The sequence below is a fragment of the Mytilus galloprovincialis genome, chromosome 8, assembly GCF_965363235.1.
Source record: "Mytilus galloprovincialis chromosome 8, xbMytGall1.hap1.1, whole genome shotgun sequence".
Lineage (NCBI taxonomy): Eukaryota > Metazoa > Mollusca > Bivalvia > Mytilida > Mytilidae > Mytilus > Mytilus galloprovincialis.
Genome location: NC_134845.1, coordinates 38,895,123 through 38,915,999, shown reverse-complemented (window position 1 = coordinate 38,915,999; position 20,877 = coordinate 38,895,123). Strand labels below are relative to the sequence as shown.

General features: G+C 32.3%; 1 protein-coding gene and 1 long non-coding RNA gene across 3 annotated transcripts in view; one reads left to right on the top strand and one right to left on the bottom strand.

The window, feature by feature from the left end:
• The window catches only part of LOC143041891 (N-acetylglucosamine-6-phosphate deacetylase-like), a 21,988-nt gene extending 7,850 nt beyond the window's left edge, over positions 1–14,138 (bottom strand). Inside the window, exons 1-7 of one of the 2 annotated variants that reach the window (XM_076214024.1) lie at positions 14,018–14,138; positions 11,722–11,792; positions 10,023–10,234; positions 8,661–8,800; positions 8,128–8,182; positions 7,474–7,683; positions 6,687–6,775 (exon numbers count right to left, since the gene is read on the bottom strand). In XM_076214024.1, the coding sequence (XP_076070139.1) occupies positions 6,687–6,775; positions 7,474–7,683; positions 8,128–8,182; positions 8,661–8,800; positions 10,023–10,234; positions 11,722–11,792; positions 14,018–14,104 (864 nt within the window). In that variant the 5' untranslated portion in view covers positions 14,105–14,138. Of the gene's footprint in view, positions 1–6,686; positions 6,776–7,473; positions 7,684–8,127; positions 8,183–8,660; positions 8,801–10,022; positions 10,235–11,721; positions 11,793–13,942; positions 13,997–14,017 lie in introns of those variants that run through there. The other variant, XM_076214025.1, reaches the window with a different exon arrangement.
• LOC143041893 (uncharacterized) lies at positions 14,072–20,877 on the top strand. The gene is made up of 2 exons (XR_012967827.1): positions 14,072–14,209; positions 19,234–20,877. It is a non-coding gene; the product is annotated as an uncharacterized LOC143041893 (long non-coding RNA).

Sequence of the window (20,877 nt, the reverse complement as noted above, 5' to 3'; positions counted from 1 at the left end):
AGCCATTTAAACTGTACTTTGAAAATGATTGAAATATATGAAATAATTCACTAAAAATCTTGATAAAACTAGGGGGGGGGGGGGGTCTCAATACTCGCAGGTGCGTGAAGCTCACAGCTTGATGATATGAGGGAAAGTAAATGTGTTTTATAAATCACAAGTCTACTACCAATAATTATGCACACTTTTTAGAATTTCGTAAATTTTTCGTTTTTGTACCTTTTCGCATGGACTGGCTCATATAGGTGATATCGGCGAAAGTACCAAGCAAAGCCTATGTATAGTAAAAGAGTGATTTCGCCCTAACTTTTTAAAAAATCAACATATTTTAGATGTGTTTTTTGCAAACTAGATGTTTTGAGAGATGCCGAATCCATTTGAAACTTCAAATCGTTGCTAAAATATTTGGAATATGGACTTTTTGCTGATTGGTGTACGGTTGCTAAGGGGAGAATTTTAGTTGCTAGGGATAATTATATGTCAATATTTGCATTAAATTATAACGTTAGATATGAAGTATTATAAGTATTTCGATATTTCATTGCTTTTTGGCAATTTCGATTTTTTTGTTTTTTTGGGATTTTGAAAATGATATGAGCCAGTCCATGCGAAAAGGTACAAAAAGTCCTTTTGGTAAACTTTACAGGACACGTTATCAAAGTTTGTTATAGTATTTTTGAAAAACGATTTTATCCGAAAAAAAATTACATTAATGTAAACATTCATAAGATTGTCAATTCTATCCCGAATTTGTCAACTAAAACCGAAAAAGACGTAGAAATATCTGAATTTTTGGTATTTGAGCAAGTGTAAAATCATTTGTTCCCCGGACTAATGCTATACCGACCAGAAACTACAAAAAATTATGACACTACAGAGACAAAAGTCAATAATTTCCGTCAGTTCTACAGGTTTAAAGAAAGAAAGACAACATTAAAACATGAGGGAAAATGCAAAAACTATGACATCTTGTGTTTTAGAAATTGAAATTTAAGTTAAGTTAAGTTATTTAATATTATATAAATCAACCTTAGTTGCACGGGATTCGAACCGTTGCCCTGTTTGATTGCATTGATATCCGCATCGTAAGCGAGAGCCTTATCCCCACTGCTACCAGGTTTAACGTTATCAATTGGCAAATCAAGCCATTTAAACTGTACTTTGAAAATGATTGAAATATATGAAATAATTCACTAAAAATCTTGATAAAACTAGGGGGGGGGGGTCTCAATACTCGCAGGTGCGTGAAGCTCACAGCTTGATGATATGAGGGAAAGTAAATGTGTTTTATAAATCACAAGTCTACTACCAATAATTATGCACACTTTTTAGAATTTCGTAAATTTTTCGTTTTTGTACCTTTTCGCATGGACTGGCTCATATATGAAAGGAAAAAAAACTGAATGACAGAATTTGAATTATAAATATGAAAATTACTATCCGATGCTTTTATAAAATTAAAAGAAATAAATGAAGAATGTGTCCATGGGACACAGATGAAGAGCTCACTTGCATATAACCTTATAGGTTGCACTTTGTAAATACAGCTGTTTCTCAAAACACGCCTCTTTTGGGGAGTAATTGAATATTCATAGAAAATTCATTTTGTTTACATACTGGTTCCCAGTTATGCTCTCTGTGTTCCATATCGCAGAGACAGAACTTGGGAATGTTACCAGTAAATAAACACGTGCATATTGTTTACATTGAAATCTGTGGTAACCTTTCATTCGAGGTAGGGGTAGTTAAGAAAATTAGTGTAAGTTTAAACTCTGAGAAGTTCAGGGCATATAAACGTTGAAAATATGCCGCACAGCCCTATATTTTGACCTTTGAAAAAAATTGTGGTGCATATGAACTTTCAATTCAAGGATAAGATTTTTTTCAAAACTTCATAGTAAAAGTGGTACAGTTTTAGCCGTAAAAGGAGTTCCTATGGGAAATTGCATTGTCAATATTTACAGAAAAGCAACCTATATAGGGTGAAAAAGGGGCACATTCAGAATTTAACCAAATTTGCTTTATTTCACAGATTTTAAAGAAATTAACTCAAATAAGAAGTTTTATAAATATTTAATGAAGATTGATAGAATCCTGGGCCTTAAATATGATGACTCAGCATAAATTCACAGTTTACAGTATGCATAGTTTACTTAAAGTCCTGGATACAAAATTAAATCATAATATTTGCATATTTGTAAGTTAAATTGTTAAGAAGTGCTTATATTTACTCTTGGCAGTCATTGAAACTCATAGATCCTTCCTGAATATTATTTATGGGGTATTTGTGTCCTTTTGATAACCCAAAAGTAAGCCGCAACACCTAAATCTGCTTTTTTGTCACCACGGCATAATAAATACAAGCTAGAAAAACAAAAATATCTCAAGAAAACTTACAAGGCCAACCTTAAAAATATGTTTGTTTGCAGTTTTCCGACTGTACCTTCAGACTGAAGGGTCGGTAGGTAGGAAAAATATTTTATTTTATCAGCCAAAATACAGTTTAAACAAGCAGTTACACTAAACCAAGTTTCTTGTGAAGAAAAAAAAAACATTTTAAAACAACAAACACTGGACATGCTGAAAACCAACATCAAATGAACTGGCATTTTCAGATAAAAAACTTTTTAACCAAAACTGAAACTTTAACATAGTGTCATTATCCAATTTATGACATAAAATATGGTATAATTATTAAATACTGGAACACTTATAAACAAGGAATGTCATTATGACTAGAACTGTTTTAAAGAAATATATTCAGACATGTATGCTTCTTGACCATGTTGACTAGAATGTTTTCATGAGTAGAGTATTTTCATCAGAAAAATGTAGATATTAAAGATAAGACAATGTATTAAAGAGTGTATTTTTAATAAAAAAAAAAAATAACAATTGAATCTTCAATTGAAAAAAGTCAACTCGAAAAAAAAGTATTAAGGCATTCGACTGTTTCTAACAGTATTTAATTATATGTGATAAGGTTATATTTTTGCCAGACTTTAATGAAAACCAAAGAAATCTAAAGTTTGGGGTGAAATCCATAGCACCCCATTAAAAGTAAATGGTCTGTACTGAAATGTTTTTAATGCATAAAAAAAATTGGCAGCATAGCTCCTAAGGACATGTTTTAATTGAATTCACACAGGCCACACAGTTTGGGTATATTTAATATTGTAAGAAAGAGAATAATTGCCAATGAGTGGGGCAGCCCCCCTTATCCTAAAGGAGCATACTCATTGTAATCGAAGATAGATTTAATATAGAGAGAGTGTATTTATTTTTCAAGCTAACCATTCATTTTCTCTACATCTTTGTGTAGTTATGGTTGCTTCTTATTGATTTTGCATGATCTATATCCATTAACATTTCAAATGAGCCCTTCCTCCGTACAGGCGTGTTTACACTGAATCCGGGTCCGTCCGCCCTGATTTCGGTTCGCCCTAATTACAGTTCGCCCTAGTTCCGTTTCGCCCTGAGACCGTTCGCCCTGATATCTGTTCGCCCTGATTTTTATTTTTTATTATAGTGTTGTGTTGTGTGTATTAAATTGAATATGGTGAAGTCAGCCTACAATTTCGCCGAATATTTACGATTTTTATTTTTTAGTATAGTGTTGTGTTGTGTGTATTTAATTAAATATGTTGAAGTCGGTCTACAATTTTGCCGAATATTTACGATGTATTATGTTGTCTACAGCTAGCTGCTACTAGGTTATAAGTTCATGCCTAACAATTTGTACATCAGTGTTTTTACCCATCCAAGCTGACTATTTTATTTGAGAAAAATGTTATTTTCATTATTAATCCATCAAAGGCAATTCATATAGCAATCAGTGATATCAAAGATTTCAAATCATACCTAATCAGCAATAAAAATTCAATCAACAGTAATTAAAAGTAATTATAAAATAAAGTGTAACAATGCAGCCAAGAATTTTATTTAATTAATATACTGTATTTAACTGTTAATAGATATACATAAATTTTAATATATATAAATATATATTTCTTTTATTAATGTAACATATACATATCATAAATGAAAATAGGGCGAACGAACCCAGGGCGAACGGATTACCAGGGCGAACAAACTCAGTGCGAACGAACCTAGGGCGAACATGTAATCAGGGCGAACGATCCCGATACCGTTTACACTGAGATATCCATGAAGATTTAAGTCACGGAGGAGTGGTTTCATCTTTGTCGTCTTCACAACAATTTGTAGAAAATATGCCATACTTCAAGCTGCTGTCGAATTATTTAACCACTGAAATTGGTTCTATAAAGTCAGGCTCCACAGATTCTGTACCCAATTTGTTTGAGACAGAATGGTTATCGTGTCAGTTATGAATTATATCCGCTGCATCATCGTCAATGATATCATCACACATCATTACATGTGCCTGAATCTGTATAAACAGTTTACTAATAAACTTTTTTGTTTGTTATTCGTCTTAAAATTGACACGAGACGACAGCGTAAAGTACTCCTCCGTGACTTCATGGATACCTGTAAACAATTTCCATGTGCTTTATCATTAAATGGTCACATGAACGCTTGACGGGAAGCTAAGAAAAACCGAACTTGAAATGCGTAATTGACCCAGACTTTAAATCATTTCCGGAAAGGACCCAAAGTTCCAGATCGCGTCAATAGAAGTATTAAAAAAAATTTCTTCAAATTTAAAGCAATAAAATTTTCACAGTCGGGAGGATTTTCAAGGGTCGGTCGGTAAACTGCAAACAAACAATATTTTAATTTAAGCCCAATAGTGTGTTCTATCCTGAATATGTACTAAATATTCCAAATTGCTAGAAACAGCAGAATTATTTAGGAAATTTGAGGCCCCAGGGGCAAGGAACATAGAAAATTGCCTACCCCCTGGGTCATAAAACAAATAATTTAACTTGTAAATGCTATGATTTTATGATTTTAAAGTTCTTGATATAGAAAACAATAACTATGCTTGCAAGTTATGCAAAAATCAAATGTTAGCAGTCATCTCTACAACATTTTAAGTGAATTTATATCTCAGACTGGTATCTGCATACATACAACTATTGCAAATATGGCTTTGTTTGAACACTTCTAGTATATATAATAGCTAAATTGTGTCAGATATATGGTTAAAGATGATACTGTTGTGACAAGAATTCTGAATTGACCATTTGAGGCAGAAAATGTGTTCTTTAATTGACAAATAGGCATACAGTAAGATGTGGACTGGAGATAGAGGCTGGATTGGATACTTTATATAATCTTGAATGTTGTAATGATTGACTGCTAAACATTACATTTATGATATTCTGATATGCTTTCAATATGTTATCAAAACAGTTTTTAACAGGTTCTAGGCATTTTTTTTATCAGAAAATATGCAAATAGGGTAAGCTGGCAGTAATTAAAGTCTTGCTTTCAAATTCTTTAAAAATTGAAACAGGGGAGGGGGTATAAAATGTATAGTAAAGAAAAACTTAGAGTATACACAGTGATTTCTTTAAGACTTTAATTCTGATAAATGAGTATTAATGTGAGAAAAACTGATTTTAGAGAGTTTTCCATTTGAATAAATGTCTGTATAGGTTGCACTTTGTAAATACAGCTGTTTCTCAAAACACGCCTCTTTTGGGGAGTAATTGAATATTCATAGAAAATTCATTTTGTTTACATACTGGTTCCCAGTTATGCTCTCTGTGTTCCATATCGCAGAGACAGAACTTGGGAATGTTACCAGTAAATAAACACGTGCATATTGTTTACATTGAAATCTGTGGTAACCTTTCATTCGAGGTAGGGGTAGTTAAGAAAATTAGTGTAAGTTTAAACTCTGAGAAGTTCAGGGCATATAAACGTTGAAAATATGCCGCACAGCCCTATATTTTGACCTTTGAAAAAAATTGTGGTGCATATGAACTTTCAATTCAAGGATAAGATTTTTTTCAAAACTTCATAGTAAAAGTGGTACAGTTTTAGCCGTAAAAGGAGTTCCTATGGGAAATTGCATTGTCAATATTTACAGAAATGCAACCTATAAAGGGACTTAACTCAAGAACAGAAAAAATATGCTACCCAAACTTGATTTGTGTTGAGTTGTTATTAGCATTGTGTAAAACTTTCATTTCATTTGGTTAGAGCAAACTAAAGTTTGATACAAAAAACTAATTTTGGGACATTTTCCATGATTTGGACTGGCGGACGTACTGACTAGGGGAAAACTTAAAGCTCCTTTCTAAGAGGAAGGGGCCATAAAAATGAGGTCACAATGATTTTTGCTCTAAAAAAAATTGAAAAGTCTTATACATTTGTACATTCCTTTATAAAATTAGGTTTACTAAATAATTTCCCAAATAAGGCTACGTTCAAAATTTTTAGAATCAATCAAATAACACTTTTATTTGCATTAATCAATTTAATCCATTTTAGTAATATGATAACATTATATTACTTTCTTCATTAATAAATTTATATAATCCTGTCTGCTTATAAATCTGCTTCTCTCATCTAATCATTAAGGTCTACTGTTTTCTGATATATTTTTTTATCCAAGATGTTGCAAGACCCCATGCTATCTTAAATATGAACTTCAATAGTGCTCATTTTACATTTGGCCTTTGATTTCAATAAGTGGGTTTGCTTCTCTTTTAAAAATTTGTTTTGAGATGCTAGAATTACAATGCTACTTACTGAAACCATAGCATTAAATAAATGGGTGATACAGGAGGCCCCTGCACGAATGGCATCTTCACCTTGTACTAGATTAGCTGTGGTATGTCCTGGAAATATAAATTTCTTGCATGATTTTCCATGTACAGCCTAAAAAAGAGTCGGCATATATAATAAAAAAAAAGTTATTGTTATTTTGTGTATCCCTTTTTGGTCTGTGACAATTGAACATATTTTCCGATTATGTAAGAGTTATGCTAAAATAGTTAAAACTTTAAACTGATTAATTGTGTGCCTTTTTATGTTTTATTGTATATCATATTTTTGAGGAATTTAAAAGCATGAGGAAAAAAACTGCAGATTTCATTTAATCAGCTTTAATGTCATATATTTTTCAAACATAGACCAGTGATTTTTGAGAACATTTAAGTTGCACCAGACAAATAGTTTTTAAATGCCTTTAACTTATCATTTGTACCTTTAGACCCAAGAACTAACAAAGATGATTAATATTATAGTCGTACTTTGCATAACCAGCACATTTGGACAATGAATTGCAACATAGAACAATTCACCTGAGGCAAATTTGAAAAAGTAAGCAGGGCTATATAGGATATCAAGTAATGACAGTTGCAATCATGATTCATGAGTTAATGTGTTATCATATAGAAAGTCATATGTGGGTATTATGAAAGATTATTAATCATTAATTTCTGACACTATTCTAATTCAAAAATCGAAAAGAAAATCTCCCTTCATTTAATTGTAAAAAATGAAATCAAGAAAACTACTAGTTACAAATTCATACCAAGTGAAACTGAAATGCCTTTTTTTACAAGCTCTTTTATAACTTCATCTGATCTGTCTAATTCAGGTGCAATAGTAATCATAGCAACATTATCAAGATTGCCATATAAATCTATTAAATCAGAAAAACCATTTGGAAACTGTTTGAGGTTTTCTTCAGGATGAGCCCCTTTCTTCTCAACAGAAATAAAAGGCCCCTCTATATGAGCACCTGAAAATATACAACTCTGAAATAACAATATTTCATACATGTAACAATTTTTTTCTGTAAAACTTTTCCAAGCAAAAGTGAATATCATGGATGTTAATTGACTGTATTAACAAGTTTTACAGAAGATGTTGGTTTTTCTATGAATGTTGATGTGCTAACCTGGGTCCAGATTTGGAAAAGGAATATATAATAAGCTCTATATCAGCATTTTTCAATTTGCCATCATTCTTTTTATTCAGTTATTTTTAATGGTCACTTATCTTTGCTAACATTTTATTTATTAGAATGGATGCAGGTCATCTGATGTCATGTATTACTCTTTTGTAATGAGTTCTGTAAATACTGAAAAGTGAAGTTTCTATTACGGCAAAAACCTATCCAACCACAATTTTTCCCAACAATAAAAACTTCTAATAATATCTTAATTTAAAGTACATATAATACCTAATATGCCTGCACCTTCTTTATTACCATCCACTTTTTTTATTTTTGGTACAATCTGGAAATAAAACAGATAAAAAAAAACAAAAAAAAACATAAAGACTATATTTCTGGTACATAGTTATTTCCCTTTAATTTTAAATATCAAGTTCTCACTAACATGACTATAGGCTTCAAAGAGCAAGTAATAGTCACTATAGAAGTATGGCCTACCTGTATGTATAATAAAGATCCCACAATTATAATACTTATACTAAATGACAATCTTAAGACAATCTTAAGACAAGTGGTGTCTATACTAATGATAATCAAACCAAAGTTAAGTAGTACCAGTAGTGTCCACTTTACTTTTCCTATAAAGTTATTACATGTACTAGTAATTTTTCTGGGAATCATTAAAAAAAAGTATTTTGCCAAATCTGGTCTAAATTGTTGACATAAATTATCAAATAGGCACTTTAAATTTTGAAAAATCAAATTTTAAATTTTATCACTTCCCCAAAAATATATATAAAACCAAGATTACTTTATTTCACCTTCCTATATATGTCTTCCTTAGACGAGATTATTGTCGGACAGAATGATGTAACACCATGTGGTAATAGTCCTTTGGCAACAATCTTCAATCCCTCCTCAATAGTATCAACGTCACAGGAAAAATCAACACCAAAGGCACCTATACATAAATAATACATACAACTATGAACTACTCTGAAAACATTTCACATCAATATATAACTTTATTTCCTAAATATCATAGACCTCTGACCTTTGTTAGTCTTGTGGTTTTTTGTTTTGTTGATGTTCATTTATATGTTTTGGAGTTTAGTACATTTACATGTAGTATAACATCCATTTTCACTGAACAAGTACACATTATTGTTTGGGGGTAGGATGAGGCCTGCCTCCAGGTGAAGGATTTTCTCACTGCAATGGATATCAATTGGTGGCCTTCGGCTATTGTCTGCTCTTTGGTCAGGTTATTGTCTGTTTGACATATTCCCTATTTCCAATCTAAGACTTGGCTGGTTAGAAAATAATATAAAATCATGTTCCCCTAAATTAAAGTTGTATAAAATATAAATTCTTTTTGCAGTAAGCTACTGCAACAACCAGGAAGATGTCAATTTAAACTAGAGGCTCTCAAGAGCCTGTGTCGCTCACCTGTTACTGTATTTACTGATGTCGGCAATCTTGATTGGTAGGCAGGGTCATTAGACACTTTTTTTAAAATAGATACCCTAGTAATGATATTGGCCAAGTTTGGTTAAATTTGGCCCATAGTTTTAGAAAAGAAGATTTTTGTACAAGTTACAAAAATGACAAAAAGTTGTTCAATATTGACTATAAAGGACAATAACTCCTTAAGGGGTTCTCTGACAATTTTGGTCATGTTGACTTATTTGTAGCTCTTACTTTGCTGAACATTATTGCTGTTTACAGTTTATCTCTATCTATAATAGTATTCAAGATAATAACCAAAAACTGCAAAATTTCCTTAAAATTACCAATTCAGGGGCAGCAAACCAACAACAGGTTGTCCGATTCGTCTGAAAATTTCAGGGCAGATAGATCTTGACCTGATAAACAATTTTATCCCATGTCAGATTTGCTCTAAATGCTTTGGTTTTATAGATATAAGCCAAAATATACATTTTACCCCTGCGTTCTATTTTTAGCCATGGCGGCCATCTTGGTTTGATGGCCAGGTCATCGGACACATTTTTTAAACTAGATACCCCAAGGATGATTGTGGCCAAGTTTGGTTAAATTTGGCAAAGTAGTTTCAGAGGAGAAGATTTTTGTAAAAGTTTACGGACGACGGACGCCAAGTGATGAGAAAAGCTCACTTGACCTTTCAGGTCAGGTGAGCTAAAAAGTTTATACATTGAACTTACCATTAATTTGTATATCTATAAATCCAGGGCATATAATGGCCCCTTTACAGTCGATTTGTTCATCTGGTGGTAATTTTTCCTCAAAAAATAATTTCTCGGGGTTGATAATGACCCCATCTCGTACATACAGATTATCTTTTACTAATTTGTGGTCTCTCAAAAGCTGACAATTGTAAAACTTGTAAATCTTTCCTTTTGTCTTTTCCTGCATTCTGAAATATATATCAGTATCAACTTTTTCTTCATTGAAATGATAAGGAATGTTATTTTCTATATAATATATCAGCAAGGTTGATATATCAAAAGAAATTTGATGACTCCCTCACCTTTTTCATAAAAAAATATAATTATTATAAAAAAAAAAAATTACTTGCTTGTATGCTTATTTTACAAATCATTATTTGCATGTGTACAAGTCCACTGAGGAAATTCTTTTGCTTGAAAACTTTATACAATTGTTGCTATGAAATCACTTTTAAAAGGCCATTATAGGATACTGATTACTGACGTATATTTATATATGTATATCCATGTAGCTGTCAGACCCTTGTTATTTAATAATGAAGATAAGGTCAATGGTCATTATCATCATTGAAGATAAGGCATTAGTATTGTTTACATTTATTTCAATGGACTTTCATGATCATATAACCTAACTGAGCAATTGTTAGACATCTTTCAGTTCATTTATTTAAGGCATATTTTAGGTCAAATTATTTCCCCCTTAATGTACATAGTTTTCTAAGACTATAATATAAGAAGCAAACAAGTTTCTTCTTTCTTTTAATTCTAATGTTGGCTGTGCAAAGGACAAGGTTCACTAATGGCACAAAATGGCCTAAAATATCAACTTTATCATAAAACACCAAAAAGGTCTCAATTTGGTTCGTAAATGGGTCTATTTCAAAAGTATAAATGCTAAATATATCAGTTCTTTTCATAAGACTACAAGATATTCGCCAAAGTAAGGTTATTTTGGACATTTTGTCAAAATATGATGATTTTGTGCATTTTTCAGACCTAAAAGCTTTTGAAACACATTGGCCGCCACCTACGATCCAGAATGTGTTGTAACCAAAAGATTCCAATTTTGATATAGATTTCATCAATATAAACACTTTTTGGATCGTAGATGGAGGCCAAGGTTAATTATGCCAAAAACAATAAAAATTATGGACAAAAAGTACCAAAATTTACCTTTTAATACAAATTGTACTCATTGAAGGGGTCATTGCTCCATAAATAGTAAAGAAAAGTGCCAGAAAAAATATTTTTGTCTTAGTAGTATTATCACAAGTATTTCTATGTGACATTTGTAATTTTTTGCCCCAATTTAAAAAACATAAACAAATCAGGGCCAATTTTAACCCTTCGTGAACCTTCTCCTTTTTAATGGATCTCAAAAATGGAAAACAAGAACTGACCTACACGACATATTAAACAATAATCATAAATTTGAAAATAAGTAACTGTTTTTTTAAATAAGTTTACATTTTGTAGTTTCATATAGAGATGACTGTTTTTTTAAATAAGTTTACATTTTGTAGTTTCATATATAGAGATGAAATTCTGAAATTGACCAATTAGCACAAAATTTGTTCTCTTGTAATCAAAATGATATTGTATTTCTTAATACTGAAAAATGTATTTTAAAAATCTAAAGAGAAAAATTGTAGCCAGCAGTCAGGCAGTAACTTACTTTGTTCGTTTTGCATCTTTTTTGACAACATCTTCTTGTGCATGTTTTCTTTTGTTTTTTGCTCCCATTTTCTGGAATCAAAATCCAAAGTCAACAATTATAATCTATCTTCAACATCAATGCCTTAAAAGTATACAATCAAATGAATAAAGCAATCTACCTGTTTTCATATCAACTAACTGTTGTAAATATTAAACTTATGGAACATGAAAGTAATATATTTTAAGGCATAAAAATTAGAAATCTTATGATTCCTGATGTACCAGAATTGGTTGGAAATCTAAGTCTGTCACTTTATTCCAAACAAAAATAAACGGCTTTTATGTATAAACTAGAGGCTCTCAAGAGCCTGTATCGCTCACTTGATTTTACTTGGGTTTTTGAAATCATATAAAAAAATATAAAATTTGGCTAATAGTAACAACACTTGGCCAGCACCTCATTAGGAAAGGAACATTCATGCTATGCTTGATTTCATTCAAATCAGTGGTTCTTTAGAAGAAGACTTTTGTATGCATTTCCCATAGGGTCCTATGTTAAACTAAGTCCCCCCACGGGCGGCCATCTTGGATGTTGCAATGGCGACAAAGTAACAACACTTGGTCAGTATCTCATTAAGAACATCCATGCTATGTTTGGTTTCATTTCATTTAGTGTTTCACTAAAAGAAGACATTTGTATGTAATTCCCGTAGGGTCCTATGTTAAACTAAGTCCCCCGCTGGCGGCCATCTTGGATAATGGATCGGCTACAAAGTAACAACACTTGGTCAGCACCTTATAAAGAACATGCATGCTATGTTTTGTTTTATTCCATTCAGTGGTTCTCTAAAAGAAGTCATTTGTATGCATTTCACATAGGGTCCTATGTTGAACTAAGTCCCCATGCTGGACTTTGTGAAGAGACATGAGAGGTGTAGCATAGGTGGGAGCTCCGGCACATTTGAAATACCACTACTTTTATCGTTTCTTTACTTATTCAGTACTTATTCGGCTACAAAGTAACAACACTTGGTCAGCATCTCATAAGGAACATTCATGCCATGTTTGGTTTCATTCCATTCAGTGGTTCTCTGAAAGAAGACATTTGGATATATTTCTCATAGGGTCCTATGTTAAACTAAGTCCCCCGCTGGCAGCCATCTTGGATGATGGATCGACTACAAAGTAACAACACTTGGTCAACACCTTATAAGGAACATTCATGCCATGTTTGGTTTCATTCCATTCAGTGGTTCTCTAAAAGAAGACATTTGTATATATTTCCCATAGGGTCCTATGTTAAACTAAGTCCCCCGCTGGCAGCCATCTTGGATGAGGGATCGGCTACAAAGTAACAACACTTGGCCAGCACCTTATAAGAAACATTCATGCCATGTTTGGTTTCATTCCATTCAGTGGTTCTCTAAAAGAAGTCATTTGTATGCATTTTCCATAGGGTCCTATGTTAAACTAAGTCCCCCGCTGGCGACCATCTTGGATGATGGATCAGCCACAAAGTAACAACACTTGGCCAGCACCTGATAAGGAACATTCATGCCATGTTTGGTTTCATTCCATTCAGTGGTTCTCTAGAAGAAGTTCAAAATGTAAAAAGTTAACGACCACGACAGACGACGACAGACGCCAAGTGATGAGAAAAGCTCACTTGGCCCTTTGGGCCAGGTGAGCTAAAAAGTAAAAAAATGCCAGTGACTGTGAATAGGTTAGACATTCGTTAGATTGATATTAAGAGATTTGTAGTTTATTTTTGATCAGATAGCAAATTTATCGGAATACATATTTTTGCGTTAACCAACAAATATATTCATGCGCCAGGCCTATTCAACATGATTCAATGACACACATATGCAATTTTCGTTGAATAGAGTCATGAGACGAGTGTGGGAAAATATATTCCTTATCTCCAATTTTAAAGAAATTATAAGGATTAAACACCTTTTTAAAGGAATTTATCGGTGTATATATTTATAAAACGATTAGATAAAAAATACGTTGGCACTTGTTTTAATCGCGAAAATATGCTTTAAAAGCTTGTGCTCAGCTTGGGATTTAAGGCCGATGTTGTACATGGCCGAAACAACCAAGGCAGAACTGTCTCCGACTCCGTGGCCGAAATGTCTAATTTCTGAAATTATCTTCGGCAAAGGGAATCGCAATGCGACAAAGCGGCACACACCATATTGCAGGAAGTAATGAGAAGAAAACAATGAATGCATTACAATGTATAATAAAAAGATCTTGATGAAAAAAAAGTTTTTGATAACAGGACTTGGGCGCAGACATGTTTGCCTTACCAAAATATCAACTGCAAGATGATTGGCTGCACGAATTTCGGTCCAATCAAAAGTGTCGACACTGACAGTGACGGAATGAACAGACATGAAGCCGATGAATCCAGTAAAAAAACATTACAAATATGATCCAAAGTTTATTTTAAAACACGCTGGAAGATTCACGCTCATCATTATAACTACGGTTGCTCTAACGTAAGAATCTCATAAAAAGACTTTCATAAATAACTGTAAAAAAAAAATTTATCTGCCAAGGTGACACAGGTCAAAATCTAGGTCGTCAAAAAAGGTGGACGAAAGAGACGAGAGGGACAGTCAAACTCGTACATCGAAAATAAACTGACAACGCCATTGCTAAAATAAAAATACAAACAAACAAATAATAGTGCAGAAGACACAACATAGAAAAATAAAGACTAAACAACACGAACCCCACCATAATTAGGGGTGATCCATGGATCTCAGGTTAGGTTGCAACTTCCAAGCAAGGACCGAAGCAATTGGTGTTAAACGTAGGACTTCGGGAATGTCCGGAGAGCCGACAACCTTGCTTCGGAAGTTGGTTAGGTTGTTGTTGATCTGTATGTCCTGTTTCTTCCTCCACTGTCTGGTATAAAAAAAAAGGAGTTTTTCAAACCTGGGAACAGGATATCTATGTTCCTGTAACATTATACACCTTATCACTATTCCTGGCTAACCAGAGAATTTGCCCTGCCCAAACTATTGACGTTGTTGTGAAAATCCATGGATGGTACCAGCTGGATTCGAACCCTCAATCTCGGGATCTAAAGGCAGCGCTCTAACCAATTGAGCCAAAGAAGATCTTCCCTAACTCAACTAGTTAGACTACCTTTAAATCTCAAGGTCTACAACAACGTCATACAACAATCACTTTTCCATTGTGGCGTCAGATATTTTGTATCATGACTTCAAAATTTTACAAGAACCTGTGAGATGTCCAGTAATGAGTGATGTAAGACAAATAGCATTATGGTGTATTCTGATTACCATGATAATGAGGATAAGTCTCACAACAGTAAGAATGCAAAACTTCCTGGAACTTGTGTTCCTTGTTTCTCATTTTCTTATATAGCAGTGGCGGATCCAGAAATTTTCATAAGTGGGGCCCACTGACTGACCTAAGAGGGGGCCCGCTCGAGTCACACTTCATTGATTCCCTATATAAGCAACCAATTTTTTTCCAAAAAAGGGGGGGCCCTAGGCCCCCCCCCCTAAATCCGCCTTTGTATAGATTAGACTGTTGGTTTTTCTGTTTTATGGCTTCACACTAGTAAGTCTTGGGGCCCTTTAGAGTTTGCTGTTCAGTGTTAGCAAAGGCTCTTGTGTTGAAAACCATAACCTTGACCTATAATGGATTACTTTATTAACTTGTGACATGGATGAAGATTTGTCTCATTGGCACTCATACCCCATCTTCCTATATCTATGTACTAATAATCAAAATAAAAATTATATAATTAAGAAAAATAGTTTTTAATACATTATATACATTATGTACAGTGGCTTTGGAGGTTTGATAAGTTGTTGTGGGTCCTTCAAATGTTAGAGTGGATATGTCACTTTTAAAGGATTCCAGGGTAGTGAATTTCAATCAGAAATCAGTCGATTTGAAAAGCTCACAAGAGCTTAATTGTGTTTCTGCATTATATTGAATAACGACTTAATAGCATAAAATCTGAATTTAAGTTAGGATAGAAAGAATATTTGTAGAAGCTTTGCTCTTCTACTGGCATCCATTGTGTTAAGAAATTGAATGCTTCTTTTTGTAACTTCATTGGGGTGTAAAAGCGTTGACCTAAGTACATTTTGTTTGAAGCGCGGAAGGAGCCTCTGGCCTTTGTTAGTCTTGTATTATTTTACTTTAAGTTTCTTGTGTACAATTTGGAGTTAAGTATGGTGTTCATTATCACTGAACCAGTATATATTTGTTTAGGGGCCAGCTGAAGGACGCCTCCGGGTGCGAGAATTTCTCGTTGCATTGAAGACCTGTTGGTGACCTTCTGCTGTTGTCTGCTCTATGGTCGGGTTGTTGTCTCTTTGGTACATTCCCCATTTCCATTCTCAATTTTATTATAATTACATTTTTTAGTTGGCTAAGTATTCAGTAAAGTGCTGTTTCAATGGGTGTCCCAGAAAAATGCATTTTTTTCATATTTTAAATTATTTTGAGTTTTAATGCAGGTAGCTAATCAATTCACTGCATGATGAAGAGATAATATAAACAGTCTCATATGAAAAGTTTATTGTTGAATAAAGTATTTTATAAATGAAGTGTTGAATTCCCTATTTTTTGCATGCTTATTTTGTGACATGGTCGAATGACCCAAAATCAAAATTGTTTTATTAACCTTTTTGTATGAATGGCAACTAGGTAAAAAGGATTTTCAGGTAAAACAATAGGGTTGGCAAGTTTAAGGACACTAAAACATGAAAAATCATCGAAAAATAAGGATTAAAAACAATTTTAAATGGTCATGTTGTTGGACTAACATTTTCTGTCTTCTTCCTATGTGAAAATGAAATATAAGTTATGTAACAATAGAGGGCAATTAAATGCACAAAATATCTTGAGGCTTGAGCTTATTAACTAAAATGTGATAATTCATCATGAAGTTACAGCAGAAAGTTTTATTTTTTTCAGGAATTGTCATTAAAGTTTACTCTTGAAAAATCTGTCCAACGGTTACGGGCGAAAATTTCAATTTTCATTTGCAAGTTGCCAACTCACTGAGTCTCAGTTTAAGTTTTTTTTAATGTTTATGACAACAAATTTTATGACAATCGCGATGTGCATACGGTATTGCTGTCAACTGTTCCTTTTTACTTGAGGTCAACGACATTGAAGGGGTGAACACTCTTTCTGTCCAACCAAGAGATGGAAGTTACATCCAACATTTGTCCAAAAAAATGTTACGTCCAACATCCAAGATATTCTCTAAATGGCTACCACAAGTCACAGAATCAATTTCGCTTCTACTTTGACAATTACTTAACCTTAAATACTACCATATAAATGAAAAATAAAGAGGTTTTAAACTGTTGACAGTCTAAATTTGACATAATTTTGAAAATTAGGACGTAACAAGAGTCCATTAATTTTCTGTTGGACGAACCGTAGGACCAAATCTTCTAATGTCGGACGTAACAGCTTTTTAAAAGTAAAAAGAACCTTGTTAACAACTAACAATTGCAAGTCCACATAAACTAAAAAATAGTTCTCAGACCCTTCCTAGTCTCTTCTTAAGAGGTGCCCAATTTTAAATTCCCATTAGGATCAGTAAATTAATGAATTCTGTCCTATGTTTGTCCGACAGGGAATATAATCTGTCCTATGTTTGTCCTACAGTTTTTTTATGGTTTTGTTTTATCCATTTATTTAATAATGAACCATTTTACCTCTTGCTGAGGAACACCAGCTGTAGATATTAGTATAAACAGCATAGTTTTGATTTTGTTTTTGACTTTCAATGATGCAAATGGAACAAATTCTCATCCAAAAATGTCCCTGTTTGTCCGACATATTTTAAGATTTTTCCAACTTATAAGTTAGTTTTTGAAAAATTTAACAAAATGATATACTTTAATTGAAGATCTTATGAACTGTCAGAGAAAAATTGATATATTTATTAACTAGGCCTTCATATAAAAGGAAAATATTCAATTTTTCAATGTCCTGTTACGTCCAACATAACCTCTGTCCAACATGCTATTTAGGTCTAATTTTATGTTTTCTGACTAAATAACTATCTTTTTACATTTAAAACCCTAAACTAGAATCATTCTCCTTTCAGAAAATCATGTTATTAAGATTGAAACAGCTACTTTTAAAATCATACATGTTGTCACACACTAACAACACTATACTGAATACTTAGCCAGACTTTATGATCATGAAAACACGAATTTCATAAAAAAAATTATTTGATTCACCTGTGTACTTTATTGTTGGACCACATGTTATCATGAATGATAAGTTTTATTTAAGAATTGAATGCTTTTTGTAAATTTATTGGGGTGTAAAAGCGTTGACCGAAGTACATTTTGTATGAAGCGCAGAAGCACTTCATTCTAAAAATGCGCGCACGGTCAACGCTTTTACAACCCTATAAAATTACAAAAAGAAGCATTCAATACTTATAATTACATTTTTTAGCTATGATCATGAAAACACGAATTTTATATATTTTTTTATTTAATTCACCTGTGCACTTTATTGTTGTTATCGTGAAGGAAAAGTTGTATTGAGCAATGCAACTGCTTACGGAATAACACGTGATGTGCAGTTAGCCAATCAGAATAAAGTATTATAATGAAACATACATCTAATGTAATTATTGAGTAATGCAATTGCTGAAGGAATAACATGATGTGCAGTTAGCCAATCAGAATAAAGTATTATAATCATGATAATGAAACATACATCTAATGTAATTATTTGCTTATTACAAATATTAACTCAGTGTTAATTATTTATTGATGGTATCAATCTCTGACTACTTATAAAGCTAGATATGTATATAAACTCATCATAGACAGGTAAAAAATAACTACTAATTGGTGGATTATACCTCAATTCAGACATTGTTATTAAACATACATAGTCACCAAGTAGACAAGGCATTGTCTACATATGCCATACAATGGAGCAGAGGACAAATCTCTTGAGAAAGTTCTTTAAGAAAAATGTATTTCAAACATATCCTTCACTGATTGTTACAAAAAAATGTATTTGGAGGACAGAAAGTGGTGTTTAACTTGGATCAAAAAGTAACTAATATTAATCCGTGCTTATTGTTCCGTATATTACTGCAAGGAATCACACCTGTAGCAAGGGGGGTTCCTAGGATTTTTAAATGAACCCCTCCCCCTTGAAAACAAATTATTACTAATAAAGTCCATGTTTTGTTAGAATTGTAACTGTTAAGTTGAATATGAATGACTTTTTTTATATAGACCCCCCTCCCTTCTTTTGAAATTCCTTGCTCGGGGCCTGGAATTTGTATACAAATTCTAGATTGCATGTATTTTGGATAATGACATCCCATGATAATTGGATTGAAAAATGCATTCATTTTGGGTCAGCATGGTCAGATTTAAATTGAAAGCATATAGAATCTAGATGAATGTTACAGACTCTTTTAAGCCTAAAGATTTTCTTTCATCATCTTTTACTATTTTTTTTTATATATATATTTCAGGAATGTAATGATGTGGGATATAAGAAGACATCACAAAGAACTTGATACATACTTTGAGCCAAAGGATAAAGCTAAGAAAAATACTTAAAAAGACCAGAAAACTAGCAACACATTAATACATGTATTATTTCATACATTCATTTTGTGCACAAAAGTTGACTTCTGACAATATTTGTTGTAAGAAGAAGGAACCGTTTGGAGTGAAGTCATAAATTTACATTCTTCATTGGTTCATAGTGTTAACTCATTAAAGTACTTGTACAATTGTTCGATATCTGCTTTTTAAGCAAAAGTCTCATTTTATGATTTTATAAATATAGCAGCTTCATAGCTATTTTGAAAAGGACACACCTGTCGAAATAAAAACCTGGATTGGTACTGTGAACAGATAGCTGACCGAAATATAAATGAGTCGCAGAAGTTTGGAAACTGATTATCTTCATTTAATTATGCCAAAATTAAGACTGAAATTTGATAAAGAATTTGTTGTTTTAGGAGGAATTTTAACATTTTTGACATTCAAATATTATTACACATATAAGATATACAATAATATCCTTCCTTTGAGGAAAAAACCTGAAAATAATTCAGACAGATCTTCAAATTCTGAGGACTGGAAATGAGAAAGGTGGTTATAAATATCATTGACTAATGTGATGTCATTATTAATTTTTTTGAATAGTGTTATTTTCAATGTCTGTAACATTTTGAGATTATCTGCTAACCAGTAGTAACAGTCTATAATTTTACAGCTGAAATCATTGAAGTGTTACATGTACACTATTTACTTATACATGTATGTGGTCAGTTCTGTATAATATCTTATAACGAGTTGTTTAAAATACATATACATTTTTGTACATGTAGTATGAGGAGTTGAAACCAAACTTTCTTAGGAGGTACTTCGTTTTAACCACACAAATTTCAAAATTATTTTTCAAAGAGGCACTAGCTGTCAAAATCATGTACAACAATTTGACTCAAATTCTCATATACATTATGTACATTTGATTTATAAAAAAATAAATATAATGGCATACTATAATGTATATCCAAATTACAAAATTAACAATGCATGGAACTGATAATACAAATCAGCATTTCATTTTATTTAAACTTGGTGCCATTGAATTAACCATCAAGAGGAATTTTTGTTTATTACTGAAGATCTGACATAATAGATATTTTAACTTATTAGACTATGATCTCCCAATATTAACCCTACGAGTTGATCCTTTTATTTCTACTATTGAGTGACTCTTGGTAATTTACTGCTAAATCAAGACTGAGGCTGGCACTCAAACTCCAATAACAATTATACTTTACAAAATTGATTTAATATTTTGAAAATTTGTTTATACATGTAATTGTAGGTACATATAGTTAAAAATAAATAATAAATTTCAAATATGAGAATGGGGATATGAAATTTAAATAATGATATATTTATACATGTTATAGAGCTCTGTGTGCAAAAAAAAAGATGTATATTGTAATATTTTTCTCGATTAACTTGTGTATAAATTAAAAGAAGTATGAAGATAATGTACATTTTGTAATATTATTGATTATGTAAAAATGAAATTATCACTTACTCACTAAGATGCATGAATCATTGGATAAAAGGTATGAGTATCTCTGAAA